At 46.5% G+C, this 10,313-nt stretch overlaps 2 protein-coding genes across 2 annotated transcripts; both read left to right on the top strand.

Annotated features, from left to right (window-relative positions):
* The first annotated feature begins 417 nt into the window (after positions 1-417).
* smg8 (SMG8 nonsense mediated mRNA decay factor) lies at positions 418-4,365 on the top strand. The gene is made up of 5 exons (XM_033979020.2): positions 418-1,124; positions 1,442-2,330; positions 2,740-2,885; positions 2,982-3,830; positions 3,914-4,365. The coding sequence occupies exons 1-5, from the start codon at positions 510-512 to the stop codon at positions 4,124-4,126; spliced, it is 2,712 nt and encodes a 903-aa protein (XP_033834911.1). The 5' UTR covers positions 418-509; the 3' UTR covers positions 4,127-4,365.
* A 2,227-nt stretch (positions 4,366-6,592) lies between these two features.
* Positions 6,593-9,738, top strand: kcnj15 (potassium inwardly rectifying channel subfamily J member 15). Its single transcript, XM_033979023.2, has 2 exons — positions 6,593-6,686; positions 7,575-9,738. Exon 2 carries the CDS (start codon positions 7,638-7,640, stop codon positions 8,649-8,651), a length of 1,014 nt encoding a protein of 337 aa, XP_033834914.1. The 5' UTR covers positions 6,593-6,686; positions 7,575-7,637; the 3' UTR covers positions 8,652-9,738.
* The last annotated feature ends 575 nt before the right edge of the window (positions 9,739-10,313 follow it).

The following is a 10,313-nucleotide window of genomic DNA, read 5'->3' as shown; positions in this document are numbered from 1 at the left end:
GATGAATAAAAGAAATCTGTCAAACTAACTTCATAATTAACTGCTTAAATGAAACCTTTTCCTTATTGTAATTTATTTCTTTATTTTCTTTTATTTGATGTATTATTTTTGAATTAAATATGTTGAGCATCGAAATCTATTCTCATTTGTAAATAACTTTTGTAAACTGTCTGAAAGAGGTAAGATCATTTTTTGTAAGTTACTGCCACCATGTGGTTGAAAAAGAGATCAGATCAAACAGTACTCATATGTCTCAGAAAATATATTAGATATTAGTAAGACATTAAAATCAAATAATGACTTACATGTAGCAAATCTAGCCTGTGAGGCTAAAAAAAATATGCATTGTGAACAGTTGCTCTATTGGGGGGGGGGAACTTTCAGTGACTAGTGTTCACTCGGAGTCGGACAAGTTTTGTGGTAAACCGGAAGTGTAGCCCTGTGACGATGGAGGATGTAACGCCTGTGTTTTGGTTTTAGAGCTGGTCTTTTCTTATAATTCTACAATCATGGTGGTCCCCGTGGACATCGAGACTCTCCTGCGGGAAGAGCCGGAGCCTGGAGAGCGGGCCGGAGAGTACTCGGAGCGGCCCGGGGAGGAGGGCCTGTGTGTGGTGGGGGTGTTCGGGAAGAGCAGCCTGCAGCCCGGCTCTCTGAAGGAGTCCCTGCTGGACACTCTGCTGGACAGACATGTGTTCCCTCCATTCGGCCCGGGGACCGGCAGCGGGCTGCGCGCGGTGCACGAGCCCGAGCGTCGCGTGCTCTATCTGCTCATGAGCTCCGTGTGCGACAGCCGCGAGCTGCTGCACGCTTGTGCTGTTATGAGCGCAAACAGCGCGCACTCAGACGCGCACGAGCTGTGGAAGAGCCTGGAGCGACAGCACTGTCTGCAGCTGCTCTACCTGTTCTCCGTGTGCCACGTGCTGCTGCTGGTGCACCCCAACCACACGTTTGACGTCACCTACGACCGCCTGTTCCGCGCGATGGACGCGCTACGCCAGAAAGTGCTGCCGCTGATCCGCGCGGCCATCAAAGACTGCACCGTGTCCAAGGAGTGGAAGCTCAACTGCCGACCGTGCCCCCCACGCCTACTCTTTGTGTTCCACATGAACGGCACTCTGAAGGTCAAGCAGGTTCCGGTAGTGTCCGGTCTTAGTTCAGGGGCACTGGTCTGTGGATGTAACACATTTCAATAATACTCCAGATCAATGTGCAGCTTTTGCCTCATACATGGAGAATAGAAGGATAGAATAAGACTACACCTCATGTAGAGAAGTCATAACTGAGCTGACTGACACACTCACTTTTTAAATGTATATTGTGGCAAAAAAGATCTCAGGCTATACAGCATATAATCTTTCTCCAAGTGCTTTTTATTGACCACGGCCAGTTCTCACAAGTATCAAAGTGCTAAAGCTAACAGTTGTCTTTCTGTGTGCAGGTGGGTAACGGCCCAGAGTCTGGCACCAACCCGGACAAGCCCAAGAAGCACTCTCCTCGCAGGAGGCTGCAGCATGCCCTGGAGGACCAGATCTATCGTATTTTCCGTAAAAGCCGCGTGCTGACCAACCAGAGCAGTAACTGTCTGTTCACTGTACCAGCTAACCAGGCCTTTGTGTATGTGGTGCCCACCGCAGAGGAGGACCCTGTAGGCACTCTACTGGGGCAACTGCAGGCACAATGTGCTCTTGGAGAACAGGACTCTGTGTCAGGCCCCAGGAGGTACCAGCTGATGCGGCGCTCAGCACGGGCCCCTGCTCCCTCAGAGCTGGGGGCCGGGCCCTTCTCTGGGGCCCTTCAGGACTGTTCTCTGAAGGAGTTCCTGTGGCAACACGTGGAGCTGGTGCTCACAAAAAAAGGCTTTGATGACAGCGTGGGCCGGAACCCACAGCCATCACACTTCGAGCTGCCCTCATTCTCCAAGTGGCTCCAGGTGGCCTCTAGACTGTACCAGGTGATGGTGGGGCCCCCTGAGGAGGAGCACAAAGAGCTGCTCCTCAAAGTCCAGAACCAACTCAAAGTACTGGAAGGCTTTCTAGATGCTGATGCCAAGTTTTCAGACAACCGCTGTCAAAAGGCCCTGCCCCTGGCCCACAGTGCGTACCAGTCCAACCTGCCCCATAACTACACATCCACCGTGCACAAGAACCAGCTAGCCCAGGCGCTGCGCGTCTACAGCCAGCATGCCCGTGGAGTGGCCTTCCAGCGCTACGCCCTGCAGCTACACGACGACTGCTACAAGTTCTGGAGCAGTGGGCACCAGCTCTGTGAGGAGCGTAGTCTCACTGACCAGCACTGTGTACACAAGTTCCACCTGTTGCCCCAGCCAGGTCTCACTGTCTCCTCTCCTCTAGATTTAGCATGCATTTATAGCTCTGTGCCATGTTTAAATCATTCTAATATCAATTGTATTAGAACAATTAGATTTTCCAGCATCTGAACAACCACCCTCATTCTACTCTGTCTAAAGAGTTCGGGATTTGAAGATGAAGATGCTTATTAAATACAACATTTAACTTTCATCCAAAAGTATTCTGACTCTATAGAGTTTTAAATTATTTCACAATAGTGACCCAGCAGCTAATGCAGCTGTTTTTTATTTTACTTAGTTTTTGCGGATGCATCTGTGGACCTATGTCCCATCCATTTGCACGCTGTTGCATTGTGGTCGTCTATCCTGAGCTCTATAGTGACTTTACTGTGTTATCATTCTCAAGTGTTCTCGTTGGTCATGTTTAGGGGAGAAGCCTGACCTGGATCACAACCCTCCTATTCTGCAGCACAACAGTAGGGGGCGCTCCAGCAGTAGCTGCAACTGTGGGAGGAAGCAGGCCACCAGAGAGGACCCGTTTGACCTTCAAGCTGCCAACTATGACTTTTACAAAGTCAGTACTGCTCCTCCCCCTCCACACACAGACACAGACAGACACACACACACAGACAGACACTCAGACACTCAGAGCTTGTGTCCCTGTCTGCAGGTGCTGGAGGACAAGTGCTGTGGGAAGCTGGAGCGCTTGGAGTTCCCAGTGTTTGAGCCCAGCACCCCAGACCCTGCTCCAGCCTGTGAACCCGACCAGAGGCCCCACGGCGAGGGCACAGGACCCGGGGATGAGAAGAGCCACACTCCTGGAGACCCCAGCCTGAGCCTGGCCTTGAGCCTAGGCCACTCCACTGACAGTTTAGAGCACTTTGGGGAGGGGGAAGCTCCAGAAGCTCCCCGGCAGAAGAGGCCCAGCCTGCTGGACCGCCAGCCCTCCACAGTGGAGTATCTCCCAGGCATGATGCACTCAGGCTGTCCCAAAGGCCTCCTGCCCAAGTTCTCCAGCTGGTCCCTACTCAGACTAGGTGCCGCTAAGGCCTACAATTGCCACGTGGGCCTGGAACAGCCAGGCTTTTTGCCCAGCTCTGCCTTTCTGCTCCCCTGGGACCTCGTGATCCGCTCCCGCTCTGAGGAGGAGGGGTTGTCTGAGTCTTTGGACAGCTCTGGACTGTGGCCTGTGCCTAACAAGAGCATGTCGGGGAAACGCGGGGGGCCAGGGGGGCCTGGGCGCAGCCGGCGCAGGGACGACGTGGCCCGCCTGTACGTGGGCTTTGCCTATGAGGACAGCAGGGGGCGCCGTTTCATCAGCGCTGGGCCTGATAAGATAGTGAAGGTCATGGGGCCAGGGGGGGCCAAAGAGCCGGCCTCACGCGTCCTAAGCACAGACATGCCCCTCTACATGCCCTCCCCCTCTCAGGGCAGGGGGCTCAAGGTACACTTGGCCCAGCTGTCCCATCTGTTCATCGTCGTGCCCGATGCCCCGCTGGAGGTGACCCTCAGCCCACAGGTAACACCCTAGAGTGGAGGCTCTGTGGTGGAGGTGTAAACATGTGCACGGTAGGTCTGACACGATGTGTATTGGTGTTGCAGGTGCAGCCAGGCCCTCTCCCCTGCCCCCTCTTCCACCCGGAGCAACCTGAGGTTGTGCTGCCCCCTGACGGGCTGTGGGTGCTGCGCTTCCCCTACGCTTATGCCACAGAGCGGGGCCCCTGCTACCCACCCAAGGACGGACAGCCTCTGAGCGACTACAAGGTGCTGCGGGGGGTTCTGCGAGCCTGCCCCGTACCCCCTTTGCGCTCCTGATCCCCCGCATCCTTATCCCATCAGAGGGGATGTGGTTTCAACATATGACTTTAGAACAGACTATGAGAAAAACTAATAGAAAGAAGCCTGATGCCTATTTATTGTTACTGATTTTCTTAATAAGTGTATGTGGGAACAAATTTCTCAGATTTGTAATTTGATTCTCTTTTTGATTTGATTGATTTTGATTACGTAAGTAAAGTAAATATGTAAGAATAAAATCTGCCTTTGTACTACAGAAGCCCTATCGGAACTTTCCTTCATCAATAACGCAAAATATTATTATTATTATTGTTGTTGTTGTTGTTGTGGAGCCTATGAGATGAAAAACCAATATCCAAAAATGACAGAGTTTACTTGGTGCCAAAATGATTTCACATGTGAAGCCTAAGCTAAATGGGTATGTGCGACTGTTGATTCACAGAGAAGCAATTTGGATGGCAGCTTTCATTGTCTTTCCTTATCCAAATTACTTTAGTTTAAGACACATGAATGATTGTAACTTTTACTACAGGTAATGCCAATATTCAGTTGCTTATTACTATTAATTTTGTTAACATTAACACCCTTAGATTGAATATTTAACTAAAAACTTTACCTTCTTTTCCCTGGTGCATAATGTTACTTCCTGTAGGTGACAGTAGAGGTGATTCTATAACTGTTACGTAGCAACCACAATGTAAACGGGGCCAAAGCTACTTCCACAAAAAATATTATTTGACAAATGACAAAGCTCAACACCTTTTAGTTTTTATTATTTTATATTGTATTGATGACATGGATGGATTCCTCTCTGTGCTACTTGCTTTAATTTTCAAATTTTCTTAACAAATTGCTACTTAAACCACAGTATGCAACAATTTTTCAAAAATTTTTTGTTTTTTTCAATATAAATGTTTTTATTGTACTGAAAAACATAGAAAAACATGCATCCTTACTGTGAGTGAGCTTGCATCTCCACAAACCTGACTCTTATTTGGTCTGGACGAGATTAGTCAATTAGTATTACCAAAATAATTTCTATTCGCTAAATGCCAGAATAATGAGAGAAGGATTTTTAAAGATTTTTTTTTCATTACTTTGTTCAAAGTCCGAAGTTTACATACAGTAAGATTAGTATGCATTTGTGCAATTTGGGAAAAAAAACCTGATGATGATGTCATAAATCTTTATTTATATTTAGTTTATTGACAACATTTGAGTTAGAGACACACCTGTGGATGTATTTGAAGGTACACCTGAAACACACTTCTTTGTGTAACATCACGGGAAAGTTGAAAGAAATCAGCCAAGATATCAGGAAGAGAATTGTGGACTGCCACAAGTCTGGTTCATCATCGATTGCAATTTCCAGATGCCTGAAGGTGCCACATTCACAACAATAACGCCATGAGAATGTCCAGTCATCAGACCGCTCAGGAAGAAGACAGGCTCTGTGCCCCAGAATGCTTTGGTCTGAAGTGTGCTTATCAACCTAAGAAAAAAAGCAAAAGACCTTGTGAAGATGCTGCTGAAGCTGATAAGAGTGTGTCATTATCCACAGTGAAAGAAGTACTGTACCGGTACTGTACATGGGCTGAAAGACCACTCAGTATTAAGTATTAAGTATTAATTTGCACTTTAGTCATTTAAATAGCCTTTATAATAATGTGTAGGACCTTGTATCCATGACTTTCTGTTGGTGTTATGTTGCTAATTTTATGCTTGTAGATAAGTCCATTTACACTGAAATAATGCGGATTCATATGGTTATGTAATTCTCATTTCAGCGCCTCACCAAACAGGATGAAACAAAATCCATTATGTGGCTGAAATCTGCAGGGCCAGTTGTCTGACCCTCCCTCCGGGGCCTTTGTTCCCAGTGACACCTCCAGTTCCACCCACGGGCTCATCTTACACTTACACGTAACTTTTTTTTTTTTTCCCCAAAACTAAGGGCTACCTGGAACAAGTTTTCACAGTGCCCCCCTATCTAGAAATGGCAATGCAAAACCAAAATACTGTCCCCAAGTAAGAGTGTCATTATTAAAAAAAAAAAAAAAAAAAAGGTTACTCAACTCCGTGAATTAACCCAACTATAGAAAAGTATGTGGGGACAAATATTACTATTTTAAAGTGAATGCAGTTGGAAGCACAAAACATTAAATACTGCACAAAATTTGGTATTGTAAAAAGGTAGACACAAAAATTTGAAAAGCTTAATCATATCTGAAGGAGCAGTGCAGGAAATACAAATGTTGAAATCATTTCATATTGCCAACATAAAGCTTTTGGCCCTTGTAGACTTCAACTCCAACTTTTACTCGAGTAAGAGTACTGTTACACTGCTAAAAGAAACTACTGACCCGACCTGATTTAGTCCTGATTCAGAATTGGATTGACCCTGCATCGTGATTGGCTGAAGGTGTGGTGTATGGGCGGTCCTTACAGGGGGAGTGTACAGGTATGGGAGTAGGGGCGGGACCAGGACGCACAGCTTAGGTACTCTGCCCTGGACTTAAGTCTGCGACAAAGTCTAGCATCATTCACAAGCGAGAAGACGACAAGCCGGAGACTATAGGTACGTACACCTGTTCACCGCATTACCCATTCACTCATTCACCCATTTTACCTGTTCACCGCTTTACCCGTTCACTCGCTCAGAACTGTCCTTTCTAGACTTTGATTTCTAAAGCTGAATGTTGGAGTTATAGTTTCCCAGACTGACACACTGAATCTCAGGTTAGTCAGTAGTGGTTTAACCTTCATGGAGGAGTCAACTGTTAATATGTAATAGGTAGAAGGTGTGGAACGGGTAAATGTATTGTTTTGAAGGACATCTGTATGACTTGAAGTTATAGTTTTGCGATTCTCAGCTTGTAGTATGAAGTAGCATTGGGATTTTCAAATTTTTCCCAGTTTGAATGGGATCCTGGCAATACATTTCACATAATCTAAAATCTATATATGACCTTTTCATTCATATCTTTCAGTTATGTGATATTTTTCAGCTATAGAAGCCATTTGTAGGGCTTTTCACCATGCAAAAGGACAATATCTTGTTTTGAATTGTTAATTACTATGACAACAGCCCTTCTTTTCTCTTGAAGCACTTCATGTTCAAGAGAAAGAATAAGAATATTTGGTATTCAAGTTTTTTTTTGTTTTCACTGAAGTTAAGTAATGTAAAAAGTGTATTTTCTTCAAGCCATAATTCATAATCTAAATAGGCCTGACATTCTTCCTAACACAATTTATAATTAACTTTTATTGCGTTGTTCATGCAGCTCCTCAAGGACGTCTTGTTTTTGAATGTGTACAAAATTTGTAGTCACAGTAACTTTAATTTAATTATTTTTTTTTTATTTGTATTACACAAAACAACAACCAGGCACATTATATAAAATTATATAAAAAACAACTATGCCCATAATTCCAATGGGACTAATATGGCTGTGTTCTTCCGTAGTACTTCTGTGCAATGCTAGTGGAGCCTCCCTGACTCTGCACAAGCGTGAGAGACAGACTCAAGATGGCGACGGGGAAGGCTGTGCAGAGGCGGATCGTATCTAAGGATGGCCACAACAATGTGCGCATTGACAATGTGGAAGGCATGGTCAAGTTGTACCTGCACGACCTGTGGACCACAGTGGTGGACATGAAGTGGAGGTACAAGCTCACCCTGTTCGCCTCCACCTTTGTCCTCACCTGGTTCATCTTCGGAGTCATCTTCTACGTCATTGGCATCGGCAACGGGGACATGGAGTCTGGCCTGAGCTCCAACCACACTTCCTGTGTCGAGAACGTGCACACCCTCACTGGGGCCTTCCTCTTCTCCCTGGAGTCGCAGACCACCATTGGTTACGGCTTTCGCTACATCTCTGAAGAGTGCCCCCTGGCCATCTTCACCCTGGTGGCCCAGCTAGTCATCACGGGCCTAGCGGAGATCTTTGTGACCGGGGCGTTTCTGGCCAAACTGGCGCGCCCCAAGAAGCGTTCGGAGACCATCAAGTTCAGCCAGGTGGCAGTGGTGTGCATGCACCAGGGCCAGCGCTGCCTGATGGTGCGCGTGGCCAACATGAGGAAGAGCCTGCTCATCCAGTGCCAGCTCACGGGCAAGCTCCTGCACTCCAGCGTGACGGAGGAAGGTGAGAAGACCCAGGTGCACCAAAGCTCCGTGGACTTCTACATGGACTCCAGTGGGGAGTGTCCATTCCTTATCCTGCCCCTCATCTTCTATCATGTGTTGGACCAGAACAGCCCCCTGTCCCGGCTCAGCGCTGAGTCTCTCTCCACGGCAGACTTTGAGTTGCTGGTCACACTCAACGCCACCATGGAGTCCACAGCGGCCACGTGCCAGAGCCGCACCTCCTATGTGCCCCAGGAAATCCTGTGGGGCTATGAGTTCAAGCCTGTCCTGTTCAGCACCGGGACCGGGCGCTACGTAGCCGACTTCAGCTTCTTTGACAAGGTGCAGGTGTCAAGCAGCGAGCCTCTGGGGAGCACGGACAAGCTGCCGCTGGAGGAGGACTATAAGGCTGCATAATATATATGGGACTGCATGTGGGTCAGGCCTATTGTTGTGTACATGTGTGTCCAGTGTGAATAAAGCTGTGTAAGAGTTTTGTTGCCAGGTGTCTGGGGGGTGGGCAGGCCGCACCACTGCTTTGTGTTGTGGAAACAGATCTCTGTGTCTCCTCCAAACAATACCTCAGTACTTCCACCTGCGGGCCCCTGGATCCTGCCCCCCATGGCTCCTGACCTCACCCTGTCACTGTTCCTGTCACTGCTCCTGTCACTGTTCCTGTCACTGTTCCTGTCACTGCTGCTGTCACTGCTCCTGTCACTGCTCCTGTCACTGCTCCTGTCACTGCTCCTGTCACTGCTCCTGTCACTGCTGCTGTCACTGCTCCTGTCACTGCTGCTGTCACTGTTCGTGTCACTCCTCTTGTCACTGCTCTTGTTACTGCTCCTGTCTCTGCTCCTGCCACTGCACCTGACCTTACCCGCTTGCTCCTGTCACTGCTCCCTACAGTTCCCCAAAACTGAATGTCCAGTACTGAGCATTACTTCTAAATGAGTGTAGTAGTTTATTAGATTAGGTTGTTTTATATGGATTTAATGTGTGATGCCATGATGACAAATAAAAAGTGGTCTAAAACTGTGCAGTTCAAACCATTAAGAAATAGTGAACGTAAAGATTACTCTAGCAACAGTCCTGCTTGTCAAGAGAAATTAAATCTTTGTGGCCCGCCATGTTTGCTAAAATGCAACCGCGTGTGGGCCTTCAGAGCATGAGTGTCAGTTCAACTCTAAAAGAACAAAACAAATAGTGCTGATGGGGACATGATACATTTGGGCAATTAGGCCATTACATTTACTGACTTTCACCAATGACCCTCCAACCTTTCACACCAAGTACCATTTAAGAAAAGTTTTAGATTCCTGAGAACTGCCAGATCTAAACCAGGACTGTAACCGGACTATTCCAGGTCTAAACCCGAGGTCTAAAATTGGTCTAGATCTTTGCAATAGAATCAAGAACTTACCCACTAGATGATTAAAAATGTGATTAAAATGGTCTCTAAGTAGTAAAGCCACAGTATGTAACTTTTCAGCCAAAAAATAGACAATCCCCCTTAGAGATGCAAGCCCTTATTGTGAGCGGGCTTGCATCTCCACAAACCTGACTCTTACTTGGCTTGGAGGAGGGCTTTCTCCTGCTTGTTTCCATGGAAATGTTGTTCATTTGGCTATAATTTTCCAAAGAATTGCATAAAACGTATATCTCCACGGAGAATGTTCTGAAATATGTTTTTTTTTTTACTTTCTGTCTCCATGGAATCATGCAGGTGATGTGCCACCTGCAGAAAGTTACATACTGTACCTTTAAGTACTGATCAGTATCACTTATGGTAGTGCACCACAGTTTGAATTTTGAAAAACAAATGTGTATTTCCCTCTTTAAAAAAATAAATACAATTATAATTACAGCATATGCAGTAAAAGTACAAGGTATATTGCACTAATGTTCAAAACCTCGATATATAACACTGGATTTTTAAGAACATGCTAGGAATTAAATAGGCCTCTTCCCTCAAACCCTCTGCAGAATAGCTACTCTCTATGCACACTGATCAAACCTTGAGTTTTAAAATAAGAACACATTTATTTATGAAGGTTGGTTTGGTGTTGGTTGGTGCTATAA

Source organism: Periophthalmus magnuspinnatus, chromosome 14 (genome assembly GCF_009829125.3).
Source record: "Periophthalmus magnuspinnatus isolate fPerMag1 chromosome 14, fPerMag1.2.pri, whole genome shotgun sequence".
NCBI classification, from domain to species: Eukaryota; Metazoa; Chordata; class Actinopteri; order Gobiiformes; family Gobiidae; genus Periophthalmus; species Periophthalmus magnuspinnatus.
This window is presented reverse-complemented; position numbering and strand designations above follow the sequence as displayed.